Below are 19,715 nucleotides of genomic sequence, written 5' to 3'. Positions count from 1 at the left end.
TTTTCAAGTCAGTCCCCTTTGTTAATGGCACTCCAACACATAGGGGCTTAAGATTCTTCTCCATGATACTGTCCATTAGCACCCAATCCCCTTAAACAGTTCCTTCCAAGCTGTTGCTGTCAGTCTTTCCCTTTCTGGGTACACCTTCTCTCTTTGTACCGTATACATTCCATTGTCCATACTGATGGCAAGAGCTGATCTCCTTGGTCAGATTCTGCCCCCCCCCCCCTCCCCCCTATTTGCTTGTTGGGGAATTCAATGCCCACCACCCACTTTGGGGATCTCAGCGTCCTTGTTCGCGAGGCTCCCTATTGATTGACATTTCCACCAAGAGGATCTTGTTTGCCTCAGCACTGGGGAACCTACGTTTTTGTCTGCCTCCACAATGCGTTTCTCTCGTTTGGACCTTTCGGTCGGTACTGTTCAGCTACCTCAGGGCTTTGAATGGTTCGCTCTTGCTGATACACTCTCGAGTGACCATTTTCCATGTGTCCTTAGATTGCAGCCACAACTGCCATATATGTGCCCAAGATGCTGAAAGTTTGCCCAAACCAATTGGACACTTTTTCACCTCTAGCGACATGCAATGACCACACTTCCCTAGCGTTGACGGTCAGGTAACTCATGTTAAAGAAGTTATTCTTACAGCCGCGAAACGTTCAATAACTCCCACCTCTGATTTGCCCCAGCACCTCCCAGTTCTATAGTGGAATGAGGCGTGCCGTGACGCAATACGTGAGCAACGATGAGCTCTTCGCGTTTTCTGCCACCATCCTACTTTAGCCAACTGTATTCGCTACAAGCAGTTGTGTGCGCAATGCCGTCGCATCATCCGCTATAGCAAGAAGGCAAGCTGGGGCTTCTTTGCTAGCTCTTTTAACACCTTCATTCCCTCCTCAGAAGCTTGGAGTCGAATTCGATGGTTATCTGGCGGCCTAGTTTCTCCCCAATCTCTGGGCTCACTGTCGTGCGTGATACCTTAGTGGAACCCATCACAGTTTCTAACTCATTGGGTCAACACTTTGCTGAGATTTTGAGCTCTTCAAATTACCCGCCAGCCTTTCTTCCAAAGAAACATGCAACGGAAGTGCAACCTCTTGCTTTCTCCTCTCAAAATAGCGAAAGCTGTAATAGCGTTTTCTCCTTTGCAGGAACTCCAACACACACACACACACACACACTCTTCTTCTCGCTCTTCTGCCCCAGGACCAGATGGTATCCACATCAAAGTGTTGCTGCATTTATCATACCATAGTCTGCATTACCTCCTTCACCGTTATAATCGAATTTGGACCGACAATACATTTCCCAGAAGATGGCGGGAAGGTATCATCGTTCCTTTTCCAAAACCTGGAAAGGACAAACATCTGTCTAGCTATTGCCCCATTTCTCTCACGAGTAGTGTATGTAAGGTTTTGGAGCATGTGGGGAATTGCCGTTTAGCCTGGTGCCTGGAGTCCCGAAGCCTTTTAACACCTACTCAACGCGGTTTCCGAAAGCATCGTTCTGCAGATGACCATCTTGTTGCTCTCTCCACTTATATAGTGAAGAATTTTCTCAGGAAACGCCAAACGATAGCAATATTTTTTGATCTGGCGAGAGCATACAATACCTGTTGGAGGACAGGTATCCTCTGCAAACTGTTCTCTTGGCGGTTTCGAGGTTGGCTGCCCCTTTTTATTTCTGAATTTATGGCAAAGCACACATTTAAAGTGCGGGTGAACACTACTCTCTCCCGTACTTTCTCCCAAGAAAACGGGGCACCCCAGGGCTCAGTGCTAAGTGTTGTACTGTTTGCCATTGCCATAAATCCTATTATTGATTGTCTCTTTCCCAATGTCTCGGGCTCCCTCTTTGTGGACTATTTTGCGATTTACTACAACTCTCAACAGACCAGACTTCTTGAATGACGTCTTCAAAGATGTCTCGATCGCCTCCACACTCAGAGCATCAAAACCGGCTTCCGCTTTTCTCCTAGTAAGACTGTTACTGTCAATTTTCGGGGCCGTACGGAGTTTCTTCCGCCTTCCCTACATCTAGGCCATGTTGACCTTCCTTTCGCGGACATCCTAGGTCTTACGTTTGGCAGAAAACTGTGCTGGTCCTCTCGCGTTTCCTATCTTTTGGCTCATTGTCTGCAATCCGTCAACACCCTCTGTGTTCTGAATGGTATCTCACGGGGAGTGGACAAAGTGGTTTTTCTCCGCCTATGTTGCGCCTTAGTGTGCTCAAAATTGGACTATGGAAGCGTAGTTTACTACTCTGCTCGGCTGTCTGGTCCACCGGATTCAGGACTGCCTCCGCTTGCTCCACTTTAGGGGTGTCTCTGTGGCATTCCTCTGGATCCCAGGACATGTTGGTATCCGTGGAAACGAGGCGGCCAATACAGTGGCTAAGGTTGCAGTCTCTCTTCTTCAGCCTGATGTTCGCATGGTTCCCTTCGCTGATCAACAGAGTGTTTTATGTTGTTGTGTTGCTCTTTTATGGCACGCACGTTGGTCCACACTTCCCAATAATAAATTGCGGGGCGTGAATGCTCTTCCTTGTGCTTGGACCTCTTCCTCCCGAACTCGTCGCTGGGAGGAGGTAATTTTAACTAGACTCCGGACAGGTCACTGTCTTTTTAGCCATTGACATCTTTTAAGTGTTGAACCTCCCCTGCTTTGTCCCCACTGCTCTCAGCTGTGTTGGTGGGACACCCTTTACTTGAGTGCCCCTATTTTACTCCACTACACGCCCATCTACAGCTGTCGCCTGATATATCTTCCGTTTTAGCAGATGACACGTGCTCAGCCAATCACATCCTCGAGTTTATTAGTGTCAGTGAAATGTTGGTCATTTGAAGCTTTTTTTGGGGAAAACAACACCCCCCCCCCCCCCCCCCCCATAGGGGTTTTCTAAGCTTTCCATCTGTTTTTTAGTTTCCCCAGTATTTGATTTTTGCTCCCATTGCTGCTGATTTCCATTTCGTGTTTTTTTTACCTAATCCACAGACCAGGCGCTAATGACCATAGCAGTTTTGTGCCCTAAAACCACAACGAAAAAAGGTCCTTTCAAAATCTCTCTGCTGGGGAAAAGTAATCAGACCTCAGCCATGATCACTCGAGACATGGGGGATGTGATGCCATCCTGTTGGTACCAGCTGAGGGCGAGTTCATCATCATCCAACTGGTTCGCAAATTCCCGAAACGTTTCGATGTAAACTGCACGTGTCTCAGTAGACCCCAAAAAAAAAAAGTCCGATGAAGCGACGCTGTGGTATTGCACAGTAAACGCCAACCTTTTGTTAATTCGGGGGTTGTTCGACCATTGCCTAAGCAATAAATTGCTGAAACCAACAGCAAAATGTTGTGCATTTGTCTTTGCCATTGACATTCAGTTCCTGAACAACTGTAAATACGTATGGATAGCTTTCTTTGTAGCTCTGTGACATGCTCCATGACATTCAGAATTCCTGAGATAAATGTTGAACAGACTTTGCAGGAGAGACCAACAATCATTTCACATCAGTCAAGTTTTCTTCTGACAATGGCGGCTGCCCCCGTCGTGAAGATGCAACCCTGTTCCACTGCTCTCCATCTTGTTCACTATCTTTTGTATGCAGCATTTAGACAGTATATGTTGGTCACCAAACCGTTCAACACACATTCGCTGACATGTCTTAATGGGACCAGTAATCGGATATTGTTTCACAAGAAGCACATGCTTTTTGACAGAGAGTGACACACTTTGTCACTGAACACTGATCTCCAACCACAGCGACGTGCAGAAACACGCTGTTATGTCAAACCACGTTGCAGAGTGCATTGTTGGCACATCAAACGTCAGAAATTACACAATGCAATTGCAGTGGAATTACTACATGTTTGCAGGGCCTCTGTAGAGTATGACACCCTGTAGTTGTGGTTGACAGAATGAAGTTTAGATATGTTACGAGAATCATCTACCTGGCTGTTGCAAGAAGTGGATCACGGCAGCTTACCAGAAACAAGGAAATAAGAGTTGTATACTTTGGAACCAGCCATTCCTTTGTTGGTACCTAACGGGAGCTTAGGGGAATGGTGATGTTGTATTTTACTCAAACCAGGTGCAGAGAAAAATAATTGGAATCTGCTCACCCATGTAACAGTTATGAGCTCTAATGAGGGGAAAAGCTGTGCTCTCAACATACGCTTGGGTATAATAACCTTAGCAATTTCTACTTGCTGTTTTACTTTCTCACTTCGTATGTTTTCCACTTTGTAAATGTGTGAACTGCAACCAGAAGCTTCGTTTTTATCAGAATGCAAGTTGTAGCACTTTGGTTTGCATGATTGAATACATCTAATGAGATTAATAGTCTACTCTTAGTGCCTTTGTTGTGGGAATTATACATTGTATTAATTTCATGTACTTCACATTGCCTTGTTGTACATGTACGCAATAAGAATGTGTTCAGGATTATAGACAAGACTTCAGTAAGTAATATTTCAAGGTACATTGTTTCTCATTCACTAATTTTTTCTTGGAAGCTTGGACTGGGCTGTTTTTAATAAGGTTTTATTTGCAGATGTGGAATGGTTGTCAGGGAAAGGTTATAACATATAGAATAATATACGCAAGCTGCTCAGTAAGCTTCAAAGGTATGATGTTGTATTATTATTTTGTCATTATGTTCTGAACTTCAATAACTGAAAATACCTTTTAATTGCAGACGTGACCAGGAAATGCAGCAGGTAGAGTCGGTGGCTCATAGCAGTACGGTGAGTAAACAATCTTTTTTTATCTGTTAGCGTCTGAATTTGGTGGTAAGTGCTGTTTACCATTATAGACAATGTTTATTTCTATCTAGTTAGTGTTTCTGGATAACTCACATGTTTAGACCATTCCCATGAAAGGTAAATTGCAGGATGTATTGCAGTGATTAAAGTATTGGATTCACAGTTTATACCAGCAGGGTTCAAATAGATATTGAGCTACCAACATTTTGGTATTACGTGGTTTCTACACTATTGACCATTAAAATTGCTACACCAAGAGGAAATGCAGATGATAAGCGGGTACTCATTGGACAAATATATTATACTGGAACTGACATGTGATTACATTTTCACACAATTTGGGTGCATAGATCCCGAGGATCTATGCACCACCTCTGGCCGTAATAACGGCCGTGATACGCATGGGCGTTGAGTCAAACAGAGGTTGGATGGTGTGTACAGGTACAGCTGCCCATGCAGCTTCGACGTGATACCACTGTTCCTCAAGAGTAGTGACTGGCGTATTGTGACGGCCAGTTGCTCGGCCACCATTGAGCAGACATTTTCAATTGGTGAGAGATCTGGAGACTGTGCTGGCCAGGGCAGCAGTCGAACATTTCCTGTATCCAGAAAGGCCCGTACAGGACCTGCAGCATGCGGTCGCACATTATCCTGCTGAAATGTAGGGTTTCACAGGGATCGAATGAAGGGTAGAGCCATGGTTCATAACACATCTGAAATGTAACGTCCACTGTTCAAAGTGCCGTCAATGCGAACAAGAGGTAACAAAGACGTGTAACCAATGGCACCCCATACCATCATGCCAGGTGATACGCCAGTATGGCGAAGACGAATACACACTTTCAGTGTGTGTTCACCATGATGTCGCCAAACACGGATGCAACCATCATGATTCTGTAAACAGAACCTGGATTCATCAAAAAAAATGACGTTCCGCCATTCGTACACCCAGGTTCGTAATTGAGTACACCATCGCAGGCGCTCCTGTCTGTGATGCAGCGTCAAGGGTAACTGCAGCCATGGTCTCAGAGCTGATAGTCCATGCTGCTGCAAACGTCATTGAACTGTTCGTGCAAATGTTTGTTGTCTTTCAATTGTCCCCATCTGTTGACTCAGGGATCGAGACATGGCTGCACGATCCGTTACAGCCATGCGGATAAGATGCCTATCATCTCAACTGCTAGTTACTAGAGGGCTTTGGGATCCAGCACGGCATTCTGTATTACCCTCCTGAACCCACCGATTCCATATTCTGCTAACAGTCATTGGATGTCGACCAACGCGAGCAGCAATGTCGCGATATGATAAACCGCAACCACAATCGCGATAGGCTACATTCCGACCTTTATCAAAGTCTGAAACGTGATGGTACGCATTTCTGGTCCTTACACGAGGCATCACGACGATGTTTCACCAGGCAACACCAGTCAACTACTGTTTGTGTATGAGAAATTGGTTGGAAACTTTCCTCATGTCAGCACGCTGTAGATGCCGCCACCAGTGCCGACCTTGTGTGAATGCTCTGAAAAGCTACTCATTTGCATATCACAGCATCTTCTTCCCGTCGGTTAAATTTCGCATCTGTAGCACGTCATCTTCGTGGTGTAGCAATTTTAATGGCCAGTAGTGTATAAATTGCTTGAGGCAAATGCAAAGATAGTTCCTTTGGAAAGGCCACCACTGATTTCTTCCCACCATCTATGTCCAATCTGAGTTGGTGATCTGCGCATACTGATGGTAAGTCCTGAATTTTACCACTTACTTGACATCAATATAGTCTGTTTAAAATTACTTTTGGATTGACAGTTCGGCAGGAGCATGTGGAGGCATGGAGTAGGGTTGCCACGTCCCACACAGAACTCACGCACAATCTTAAATTTCATTCAACTCACTCAAACTTGTAAACTACTAACTTTATAACTATGTAATTTGCATCAATGTGTGCTAGAAGAGGTGCAGTATCTTATCATTCTAGCTTTAACTGTGGCAATAAATTATTAAAACAAGACACACTTTACGAAAATCCATTTTCTGATGTTACAGAATTTTCAACAAGAGTGGAGTTTTTTTGTTATTGAAGTTAGGTGAACAGATTAAGCAAGTGAAATCTTAAGAACACATCAAATCTTCCTCTGCTCCAAATCAGAACTCAGTTTTCTAACAAGAGATAATTTCTGTTAACTATCACACACAATGGTCAGCTCACATGTCAAGTACTAAGCAGTTGCCCTTATGTTTCTGTTACAAGAAATGGATTGCTAGGTTCATAATTAACCTGTTACTAATTTTTCTTGTCCACCTACTTATTTCTAGCATAACAAAACATAATATTTATGCATGTTTATCGCAGTGAGAAAATGTTAGGAGAAAGAACAAATGAATGCAAAAAAGTTGCTTTGGTATTGCAGCAATTATATTGTAAACATTAATATTTATTTTTTGTGATATAGACTGAATTCCTGAGACTACCTTCATTTGGAGTTAGTTACTGATAAGACGTTCTTATTATAATTTCATAAGTTACGAAAGTTTTTGTTATGTAGTAATTGTTGTTGTGTTCTTCAGTCCTGAGACTGGTTTGATGCAGCTCTCCATGCTACTCTATTCTGTGCAAGCTTCATCTCCCAGTACCTACTGCAACCTACATCCTTTTGAATCTGTTTAGTGTATTCGTCTCTTGGTCTCCCTCTACGATTATTATCCTCCACACTGCCCTCCAGTGCTAAATTTGTGATCCCCTGATGCCTCGGAACATGTCCTACCAACCGATCCCTTCTCCTAGTCAAGTTGTGCCACAAACTCCTCTTCTCTCCAATTCTATTCAGTACCTCCTCATTAGTTATGTGATCTACCCATCTAATCTTCAGCATTCTTCTGTAGCACCACATTTCGAAAGCTTCTATTCTCTTCTTGTCCAAACTATTTATTGTCCATGTTTCACTTCCATTCATGGCTACACTCCATACAAATACTTTCAGAAATGAGTTCCTGACACTTAAATCTATACTCGACATTAACAAATTTCTCTCCTTCAGAAACGCTTTCCTTGCCATTACCATTCTACATTTTCTATCCTCTCTACTTCGGCCATCGTCAGTTATTTTGCTCCCCAAATAGCAAAACTCATTTACTACTTTAAGTGTCTCACTTCCTAATCTAATTCCCTCAGCATCACCCGACTTAATTCGACTACATTCCATTATCCTCGTTTTGCTTTTGTTGATGTTCATCTTATATCCTCCTTTTAAGACACTGTCCATTCCATTCAGCTGCTCTTCCAGGTCCTTAGCTGTCTCTGACAGAATTACAATGTCATCGGTGAACCACAAAGTTTTTATTTCTTCTCCATGGATTTTAGTTCCTACTCCGAATTTTTCTTTTGTTTCCTTTATTGCTTGCTCATTGTACAGATTGAATAACATCGGGGAGAGGCTACAACCCTGTCTCACTCCCTTCCCAACCACTGCTTCCCTTTCATGTCCCTTGATTCCTATAACTGCCATCTGGTTTCTGTACAAATTGTAAATAGCCTTTCAGTCTACAAATGCTAGAAACGTAGGTTTGCCTTTCCTTAATCTTTCTTCTAAGATAAGTCGTAAGGTCAGTATTGCCTCACGTGTTCCAATATTTCTACGGAATCCAAACTGATCTTCCCCGAGGTCGGCTTCTACAAATTTTGCCATTCATCTGTAAGGAATTCATGTTAGTATTCTGCAGCCGTGGCTTATTAAACTGATAGTTCGGTAATTTTCACATCTGTCAACACCTGCTTTCTTTGGGATTGGAATTATTATATTCTTCTTGAAGTCTGAGGGTATTTCACCTGTCTCATACATCTTGCTCACCAGATGGTAGAGTTTTGTCAGGACTGGCTCTCCCAAGGCCGTCAGTAGTTCTAATGGAATGTTGTCTACTCACAGGGCCTTGTTTGGACTCAGGTCTTTCAGTGCTCTGTCAAACTCTTCAAGCAGTATCATATCTCCTATTTCATCTTCATCTACAGTCTCTTCCATTTCTATAATACTGTCCTCAAAAAAATCACCCTTGTATAGACCCTCTACATATTACTTCCACCTTTCTGCTTTCCCTTCTTTGCTTAGAACTGGGTTTCCATCTGAGCTCTTGATATTCATGCAAGTGGTTCTCTTTGCTGCAAAGGTCTTTTTAATTTTCCTGTAGGCAGTATTTATCTTACCCCTAGTGATATGCGCCTCTACATCCTTACATTTGTCTTCTAGCCATCACTGCTTAGCCATTTTGCACTTCCTGTCTATCTCATTTTTGAGACGTTTGTATTCCTTTTTGCCTTTAATTTGTATTCACTCCTTCGGGTTGAAATGGCAGTGGTAAGGTGGTAGCCTAATAATGCTGTTACATTTTTGCCAGCTCATAGATTTTGTCTGTGGGGAATTGTTTCATGGAGAGAGATTAATTCCATAAGCTCCACATTTCTAAGGTTGTCACTTACATTGTTACGATGCTGAAGCCAGTATCATTTCCTCCTCTTCCTTTGCTATTGTAGGTGCCTTCTCTTCAACAGCTCAGTGGTAAGGAGCACCATCTAGAACAGTTGTCGATGGTTTTCCCAGATTCTGAATTAGTGATTATATGAACAACTTTGTAAACATAATGTGGTTTTTCTCTTCATAATCATCTCATGTCTCCTTTGATTTTAGCAGGAGACCATTAAAGGGAGAACCTTGTGAGGTGCCAGCATGACAAATAATGTCTGCCCCTCTTTACCAGAAGGCATTGCCATTGCTCCTTTTAGTTATTTGTCCAGACGTTCTTGAGAATGTGGTCAGATGTGGCCCGTGTTTTATCAAGCCATACCACTAACGGCCACGGAAATCTCAATAGTAAAATCCTATGTCATGCAAAACTGTGTACAACTGCCTTGAAAAAGACTTGATTTCTTAAGGGTGGCTAATAACTTGCCGAATGTCAGGTTTTACTTTCTGCAGTATCAATCGTAAATGTGATGATGAATCACATCCTTAAGAAGTGAATCTATATTCGCAATCCGCTTACGCAAAGTGTCGTGCCCCCTCCCCAATAGCTTCAAGCTGTGGTGATTTTTGCAATTTTTTTATTACCTGAACATCTTTTTGCCAGTCTTCACAACAGCATTTTTGTGTATGTTCAGAGTTACAGCATTTCTATCAATTACATTGTTAACAGAGAACAGGGGGCCACCATTGCGTTTCTTAGTCTCAAAGTAGGCATGTAATGCACTTACTATTTCTCTTGACAGACCTCGTATCAAAATCCTCTGTCCAAGAAAACATGGAATCCCGCTCATAACCTTTGGTGAATTGCTTTTTGACAGTGTTTAGTATCACATGACAAATAACAGTAACGACAAATAAAATAATAGCTCCTGTAATAAAAAAAAAACACAGGGTGCAACGATTGCACAGGACAGCAAGCTGCCTGAGACTTGCAGTGCAAGTGGAAAGCGTTGTGATGGGGGGCTAAAATTTTGACAACTTTGGATGGTTTCTTTGACTGCATGTACGAGGGTTGTTTTTTAAGCAAGGGCCGTTCGCGCGTATAGTCCCGTAGTTCGCGCGGACGCCATAAAGAGCCACCACGCCACTTACCGGCATCCTTTCCGTTCACACTGATGCAAGTTGCAGCTCTGTAGCTGACGTGTACGCATCGCTGTGCTGCTTTATAATGTTTACGATTATTGAATTGCCCGCCGCATGAGAGATACGGTTAGTGATACGTTTTTTGACCGCGAGAAGCCTATCAGCTGCAGAAATTCATCGTCAGTTAACAGAAGTTTATGGCTTGAATGCAATGAGTGAAGGTAAAGTGCGTCAGTGGGTTAGAGAGTTTAAAAATGGTCGTCAAAACGTCCATGACGAAGAACGCTCAGGCCGGCCCTCTGTCATCACTGAAGATTTGGTGGCTGCAGTCGAAACAAAGATTCGTGAGGACAGAAGATTCACAATTTCCACTATTTCTTTGGAATTTCCACAAGTTTCAAGATCGGTTTTGTACAAAATTGTGTCTGAAAACCTAAACTTTAAGAAACTGTGTTCTCGGTGGGTACCCAGAGGACCACAAAGGGAAGAGATTTGCCACTTCATTGGACTTTTTGATTCGTTACGAGGAAGAAGGGGATGACATGTTGAGTCAAATTGTCACTGGAGATGAAACATGGGTATCCCATATCACTCCCGAAAGCAAGCAACAATCGATGGAATGGCGACACACAACCTCACCCGTCAGGGTCAAAGCCAAACAGACGCTGTCAAAGTGCAAGATTATGGCAACTGTGCTCTGGGACCGGCACGGTGTTTTTTGCTAGTGGACTTTATGCCACGAGGAACGACAATCAACTCAGATGCCTACTGTGCAACTCTAAAGAAGCTCCACAGAGCAATTCAAAACAAAAGGCGCGGCATGCTGACAAAAGGAGTTTTGCCCCTGCACTATAACGCTAGGCCTCACACCTCTCAAAAGACTTGGGATTTGATTGATTCTTTTGGCTGGGAAGTTTTGGACCATGGACCATACAGCCCCGACCTTGCTCCTAGCGATTTTCACCTTTTCCGGTACCTGAAACACCATCTTGGCGGGCAGCGCTTCAATGACGACGATGGAGTGAAAGCGGCCGTGAACTCTTGGCTGTCGGAGCAGGCGGCCGAATTCTTTGAAGAGGGAATTAAAAACTTAGTTGTACGGTATGACAAGTGCTCAAATAAACAAGGCAACTATGTAGAAAAATAGGTAAAAGTGTGTAGAATCAGAAAATATAAGTTTTTTTACAAAAGTATTTGTATCTTTTTTTAAAAATGAAAACGGCCCTTACTTAAAAAAAAACCCTCGTATCATGGTATTGGTGGAATGCAGTCATTATTCCTTACATTCCACCCCCCCCCCCCCCTCCCGGTGCTACTTCTGTCAGAGTTGTCAATCCTAAAGTAATTTCGAACAGACCGCACCAATATCCATTTGTCTTCATTACTTGACAACCACTACATACATGAAAAAGTGAAAATTGTATAAATTTTCAGAACTGCAACAAAATGGAACCTACTTTTGTTTGGGTGCAGTCCCTTCAACACATTTTCAATGTCAGGACTAAACAACACTTTCACCAGGCAGAAATTCACTGCACCATCAATATTCGTGATATTTCCCAGAAGAAAAAAGAAGGCTAAAATCCATACTTAAGACATTAGAATGTTATTTGAAATGAAATGACATTCGTCATGTCTCATGAGATCAGAATTGCAGTTCATTCAGAATGGTGGTATGTGATGCCTGAATGCGTGTTTGAGAGTTTTCTACTATAAATTGTGTTATATAGTGCAATACTAGATTGGTATTGTGGAAAAGATAGGGCAAGTGTGTTAGTTGTATCTTTTTCTAGACATTCTGAAGATTAAACTTAACAGTGGGTGGGACCTACTTGAACTTCCTTGTCTGTGAATATTTCTGTGTCATTATCACATTCCTGGAGGTCAATTGTGATAGGGTTGTGAATACCTCAACATTGTTATCATTGTATTCAATTCTACGTTGGTTAAAGTGTTACATATCCACAAGATACGTAGTGATAGCCACCATAGCAGTTCACTTATTGATGTTCAACATAGTAGTACTCATCCTGAATAAGTTGCATCACAGGAAACAAAAAGGTTGCCTGGTTCCTACGTCTTGACTTGGTGCAATTCATCTATATCAGTCTGTCAGAAGTGGGTACATTGGCAGTGCAAATTACTGTGAAGCAAGGTACTGAAAGATAGAGCCCAGTGATCATGGCTAAACAAAATGCTCTGTTAACAAAAGTAAGCGAAATGACACCATGTAATATACTTTGTCCTAGTATGAATAAAGTCAAAACAGGCAGCTAGTGCTTTTATAGCTGAAGTTATCTGATAGCTTAAGACATGCTCCTGTTTGAAGATGCCAGATAAATATAGGAGGAGATTGATAAGGGTATTTACTTCGCAACATGAGAAACTGTTCTTCAAATACACAACAGTACACACACCAAAGCAAATGTGTCATGAACAATCTCAAACTGCAGTTGAAAACCAGGTGACCCAGAATGCCGTAGATGTCATATTAATGGTGTGGGTGTGTGTGTGGGTGTGGATGTGTAAGAGCTAGGCTGAACACTTCATAACAATAAGCTCAGCTAAAAGAAGAAAAAGAGCAGCTCAGTTAATTATAAACATTTTTTTAGGTGGATAGGATCTGGATATGTGTTGCTTCTGCTAACATAAAAAGTGGGAAATAAGTATTACTTAAAAACATTTGCTTGCACAGTGTGGTCTATTTTAAGAAGAATTCTATGGAATATGAACAAACTTAAAACAGACTCTCTGTAACAAGTTGGGGGATTTCAGTGAGAAATTTTTATTGTGGGTGGTGTTGGTAAAAGCTTGACATTCATGATTATGATATACATCCATAACCTTGCTAATCGTGTAAATCCAAAATGAGAGTGTAGCTTCAGGGTGGAGTAATTACATGGGCGTAGAATCTCCCCTTGTGGTGTTGAGGAAAAGTGTCTTGGAACAACACACTCCCTTATGTCATGTTAATGGATCTGCTAAAGGCTTCTGACTATGAGATAAATGTATATTTGAACAAATGGTCAGTATCTTTCATATGAAGAGTTGTTTGAAACAACTATCTGTACTGACTGCTTGCACTTTTTGCCATATAAAGGACACTACCAGAATTCTGAAGTTAGTAGCTTTTATGTTTAGATTCAGAATAACTTTTGAGATGATCAAAAATACAGTGTTTGAAATATACGAGGGGACAGTGTGTCGGTCAACATTTGAGCTTAGTGCTGTGTTTCTCTGACTGTTGGCATCTTCTGCTTGCGAAGTCGTTATTTCAAATTTAAAAGAAAAAAGTGTGTGTGTGAGTGTGTGTGTGTGTGTGTGTGTGTAATTTTGTTTCCTGCTTAAAAAATTGACAACATAGACTCAACAAATGCTTAAAAAGGCTTTCCAGGAGGGTGCTATGAGCTGCTCACAAGTTTTCAACTAGTTTGGGCACTTAAAACATGGTGAGATGAGTGTTGAAGACCAACTTAGTTCTGGATGCCCTACTAACCTCACAAAACAAGAAAAAAAAATGATAAATCCACCAAACAATCAGTGAAGATCATTGTCTCATGATTCACCCAATTTCACTAGTCAGTCATGAGTTGGAGCTCATGCTAGTGGATTTTGGGAGAGGATCTGTACTTCAGACATGTTGCCGCAAAATTTGTTCCGCACTTTCTCACACAGGACCAAAAAAAAACATGCACATGAATGTGTGTCAGGACTTGAAAACAGAGACTGAAAGTGATCCAGATTTTTTGAACAAAATAGTTAAGGTGATGAGTGTTAGTGTTGTGGGTATGATCCAGAACCCAAGCATGCGTCAAGCCAGAGGAGGACTCTCAACTCTTCCAGGCCAAAACTAGCAAGGCAAGTGAGGTCGAATGTGAAGACGCCGATCATTGTCTTTTTCTATGTTTGATGATGAATTGTGCATCAGTAATTTGTACCTCCCTCACCAGACCATTAACCAGCAGTTTCGTTTGGAAGTTTTAAGACACCCGACAGAGGATGTGTGTAGGAAACTCCTCAAACTTTGGCATCAGGTGTCCAGTTCATTCATAATGAGAATGCTCCTGCACATACGGCCTTAAGAGTGACCCACCATTTGGCATCTCAGGAATGGTCTGTCTGTTTTTTCCCACCTGCCGTATTTGCCAGATCTTGCCCCATGAGGCATTTTCATTTTATATCCTCTCTACTTCGACCATCATCTGTGTTTAATTTGCTACTGCCAAAATAGCAAAACTCATGTTCCCCCTCCCTCCCTCCCTCCCTCCCTCCCTCCCTCCCTCTGACGAAAAGTGTGGGTACCCATCAGCTGATTGTTTCATGTGTCTGTAATGTTTTTGATCATCCGTGAACGAGTGTGGCACAAAGTGACAACAGGTTTTTTATTTTTGCCTAAATTTTCAGTCACAATGCGATGCACAGTTTTTTAGGAAGTCCAGTGAACTCCGCAATTAAGCTGGTAGATGCACAATGATCATTTTGAAGCATTTCAGCAACTGTTCAAACATTTTCTTCTACTGGAATTGCTGATGCTCCTGGATGTCAGTCATCTTCAATGCTCTCTCTACCATCACGGAATCTCGCATACAACATAAAAACGGTTTTACGACTCATTGCTTTACTACTACACACACACTGTATCTCTTGAAAAGTTTGTTTGACACTCTTCCCACTTTGAAACAAAATGTAATGATTGCACTTGCTCTATCACTCTTTTGATGACAAAGGGTCAAAACATGCTGTTACTGTTTAGTGTACTATGAGCAGTCCGTGATGCCAGTGCAACACTGTCAAAAGACTTTTTCTTAAGTCTACAAATCCTATAATGTAGGTTTGCCTTTCCTTAACCCATCTTCTAAGATAAGTCGTAGGGTCTGTACTGCCTCACGTGTTCCCACATTTTTCCGGAATCCAAACTGATCATTTCTGTTTCTTTTTTTTTGTAAATAATTCGTGTTAGTATTTTGCAACCATGTCTTATTAAATTGGTGGTTTGGTAGTTTTCACACCTGTCAGCTACTTCTTTCTTTGAAATTGGCATTACTACATTCTTCTTGAAGTCTGAGGGTATTTCATCTGTCATACATCTTGCACACTAGATGGAAGAGTTTTGCCATAGCTGGCTCTCCTAAGACTGTCTGCAATTCTGAGGAAATATAGTCTAACCCAAGGGCCGTGTTTCGACGTAGATCTTTCAGAGCTTTGTCAAATTCTTTGTGCAGTATTATATCTCCCATCTGATGTTCATCAGTAATCATTTTATATTGAATTTACAATGTCTTCGTATAGGAACTGCATCAACAATGTTAGCATAGAAATCTAAATCTCCTATGGCCTTCCAATTATTCCCAAGTCATTTACATAGTAAATTATTCAGATCAGACTTATTTGCTTCACTCGTTCTTTTGTATGATTAAATTACTGATGGTTCAGCAACATACCACATTGTCTTTCCATTTTTTAGAATGGGGCTGAACATTTTGGATGGATCATTACAACAGTAAATTGGCTCCATTTGTATTTTGACGATGAAATTTCACCTTTAATTGAGTTTCAGAATATTTCACTTCATGTCACTAATACTGTCAATCTTTTTAAAATGTTAACTGATTGCTTTGTAGTCTCTCTCACTCCAATTGTCATCTGAAACACGATGTGAACCTACCAATTTATAAACACTATGATAATGTGTGGCTGTCAGTGTCTTACATTTTTCAAATATGTTTTTCCAAAACTCCGTCAGCAGGAAGAAATGATTGGCCTCATACAAGAAAAAACAGTGTTATGTTCTTGAGCTGCTGAGGAACTTTAACTAGAAAGGGATTTAAAGTGTGTACCACATGGGAATTCCTATTCTGCCTTCCACAACAATCTGCAACAAGCATCAAGCTATCATTCTCAATAGGGAACTCACCAAACTTCTCGAGATGATCAAAAGACCTGAAGCAACCTCAACAGATCATCTGTCAGCTTGATTTTATCTCCAGACATAGAAGTCGGGAATTTTTTTATCTGCATCTCTTACACAGAGTGTGTGATGGCTTATTCGACGTGAATAATATACCTCATTAATTGATAGTTTAGGAAGGACCTGTATCTGTTGCATATCAAAGCAGAGGGTTGTTGAATTACAGAGCTTCTCCTTCATAAGTTGATGAAAAGTTTTTGCCCTCAACCTGTGAGGATGCAAATTAGTAAGAACTTTGTGATTTTTCATTTTGGGCAGCTGTAGCCAATCGGAGACAGTGGCTTCGAGTATTTGAGGCAAGTGTTCCAAAAACTAAGTTAAATTTTGAGCTGAATATTTTCTGAAAGAACAACCAGCTCTACTTTTAATTCACTTGATATACTTGTATTATACGTTCTGAACATACTGATGCTCAGTTCTGAAGAAAAGTACAGTCATTCTTCCTAGAATGATAGCTCTCCCTACTCTTTAGGCTGAAGATGAAACTAACAACATTTCTCTTTCTTGTGATTACCCCCTCTCTCATTCTTTACGTCCTTTACCACCCCTAATTGATTTAGCAATACTATTTAGGCGACTATGTCGGTATTCAAACAGATTTGCAATCTGTACACACTGGTTTCAAATCTTTATTTACTGGAATGTGATACTTCACGATCATTGCTGTAGCTTTCCTAGTATCAGCTCTTAAGTGGCATTTCTGTGGCGCACAAACATGTATCGTCAATGAAACATGCTGATCTTTTTCACTTTTGTTTAGGACTCAGAGTACTTTATTTTTTGGCATTTAGTAGGAAATGTGCTAGTATATTACAGCAATAGAAATGACGTTCTTTGTGCTTCATGGTGGTGTGAACATGGTCATATCAGGATCTTTATAGTTGTTCCTACAATAAATATGGATGAGTATCATAAATACAGAATTTCAGCATTATTTAAAATTTTGGCAGGGTCGGGTTATTGTTTGTAGTGAGACTTACAATCCCAGTATTCTTTTCTAAATTTTATTTTTATGTATCCCGCTTCGGATTTAAGGCGATAAGGTATGTTTAAAACTGCTTCATGTAGAATTAATGTTGAACACAATAAGATTTGAAACTTGCGCTATAGAGGCCTAAGTAAGATTTGAAGCAACGTCTAGTTGTCTGACACTACGAGGCGTGTTTTTCAAGTAAGGTCCGTTTTGTTGTAGACACTAGTAGTTTGTGCGTCTACCGCAACAAGCATGTGCATCATGTACTGGCATGCCTCGGGAACAACTGTGCTCAGTTTCAGCTCTGTAGCTAACATGTATGGTTCTGTTTTGTGTTTCAAAATGTTTAAGATTACCAACTCGCCCACCTTGTGTGAGGTTCGCTCAGTGATATGGTTTTTGTCAGAAAGGAACCTTTATGCCGCAGAAATTCATAGACAGATTTGTGAAGTGTATAGTAATACTGTTATGAGTGAAAGCAAAGTGCGTAAGTGGGTACGAGAGTTCAAAGATGGCCATGACAACGTCCATGATGAGGACCGCTCTGGTTGCCCTTCTTAGATTACATACGATTTGGTGGATTCAGTTTGAAGTGAGGATTCGTGAGAACAGGCTCTTCACAATAACAGGTCTCTCAAACAAATTTCCTGACGTGTCAATGCTTTACAACATTGTTTCTGAACACCTAAAGTTTAGGAAACTGTGCTCCCGTTGGGTCCCGAAACTCCTAACAGACGACCACAAAAACCAAAGATCTGAGTGTGCGATGAAGTTCTTGACTTGTTATCATGGAGAAGGTGATGGCTTCTTGAGACAGGGTTGTAGCCTCTCCCCGATGTTATTCAATCTCTATATTGAGCAAGCAGTGAAGGAATCAAAAGAAAAATTCGGGGTAGGTATTAAAATCCATGGAGAAGAAATAAAAACTTTGAGGTTTGCCGATAACATTTTAATTCTGTCAGAGATAGCAAAGGACCTGGAGGAGCAGTTGAACACAATGGATAATGTCTTGAAAGGAGGATATAAGATGAACATCAACAAAAGCAAAACGAGGATAATGGAATGTAGTCAAATTAAATCCGGTGATGCTGCGGGAATTAGATTAGGAAATGAGACGCTTAAAGTTGTAAATGAGTTTTGCTATTTGGGAAGCAAAATAACTGATGATGGTCGAAGTAGAGAGGATATAAAATGTAGACTGGCAATGGCAAGGAAAGCGTTTCTGAAGAAGAGAAATTTGTTAATATCGAGTATAGATTTAAGTGTCAGGAAGTCATTTCTGAAAGTATTTGTATGGAGTGCAGCCATGTATGGAAGTGAAACATGGACGATAAATAGTTTGGAGAAGAAGAGAATAGAAGCTTTCGAAATGTGGTGCTACAGAAGAATGCTGAAGATTAGATGGTGTAGATCACATAACTAATGAGGAGGTATTGAATAGAATTGGAGAGAAGAGGAATTTGTGGCACAACTTGACTAGGAGAAGGGACCGGTTGGTAGCACATGTTCTAAGGCATCAAGAGATCACCAGTTAAGTATTTCGATGGCAGAGTGGAGGGTAAAAATTGTAGAGGGAGACAAAGAGAAGAATACACTAAGCAGATTCAGAAGGATGTAGGTTGCAGTAGATACTGGGAGATGAAGCTTGCACAGGATAGAGTAGCATGGAGAGCTGCATCAAACCAGTCTCTGGACTGAAGACCACAACAACAACATCCCCTTTGGGGTTCTCCCAGGACCGGTCAGAGAGGTGCCCTCTTGGCTGACCTTCTTAACCAACTTAACCTTTTCTGCCTTAACAATGGAGCACCCACTTTCCTTTGCGACTCCTCTCACTTCTATTCCCATTTGGACCTTCCTTTTGCACTGCCCAGCTTGCCCCTCATCTTGAGTGGTCCGTTTGTTCAGACACCTACTTGAGTGACCATTTCCCGTGTGCTCTCCATTTGCTGACTCCTACCCCATCCGCTTGCACGTGCAAATGGCGGCTTACTATGGCTGACTGGCAGCTTTACTCCTCTGTGGCCACCTTTGAAGGACAAGATTTCCCCATTTGTGATAACCAGGTGGACTATATCACCAACGTTATCCTTAATGCTGCAGATTGTTCTATTCCTCGCTGTTCCTCTTTACCACGTTGTGTCCCAGTCCCGTGGTGAACTGAGGCACGCCGCCATGCAATTTGCACACAGAGACGTGCTCTCCATGTTTTTAACAGTCATCCTATGATGGAAAACTGCCTCCATTATAAATTATGGAAGTTTTGAGCTCTTCCCACTATCACCCTGCCTTCCTCCATTGGAAACATGTGGAGCAGGCCCAGGCGACACCCTTCTTTTCTCTGAATCGTGAGTGCTACAATGCCACCTCTACTATGAGGGAGCTCAATCATGCTCTCTATTCATCCCGATCCTCCGCCC

General features: G+C 41.6%; 1 protein-coding gene across 12 annotated transcripts in view; it reads left to right on the top strand.

The window, feature by feature from the left end:
- LOC126471427 (homeotic protein female sterile-like) overlaps positions 1 to 19,715 on the top strand; it is a 349,857-nt gene that overhangs the window by 24,959 nt on the left and 305,183 nt on the right. For all 12 annotated transcript variants that reach the window (XM_050099579.1, XM_050099580.1, XM_050099573.1 and 9 more), the window contains exon 3: positions 4,694 to 4,742. In XM_050099579.1, coding sequence (XP_049955536.1) covers positions 4,694 to 4,742 — 49 coding nt within the window. The remainder of the gene's footprint in view (positions 1 to 4,693; positions 4,743 to 19,715) is intronic.

This window comes from Schistocerca serialis, chromosome 3 (genome assembly GCF_023864345.2).
Source record: "Schistocerca serialis cubense isolate TAMUIC-IGC-003099 chromosome 3, iqSchSeri2.2, whole genome shotgun sequence".
Lineage (NCBI taxonomy): Eukaryota > Metazoa > Arthropoda > Insecta > Orthoptera > Acrididae > Schistocerca > Schistocerca serialis.
Note: the sequence above shows the minus strand (reverse complement) of the source record. Positions and strands in the feature narration are given on the sequence as shown.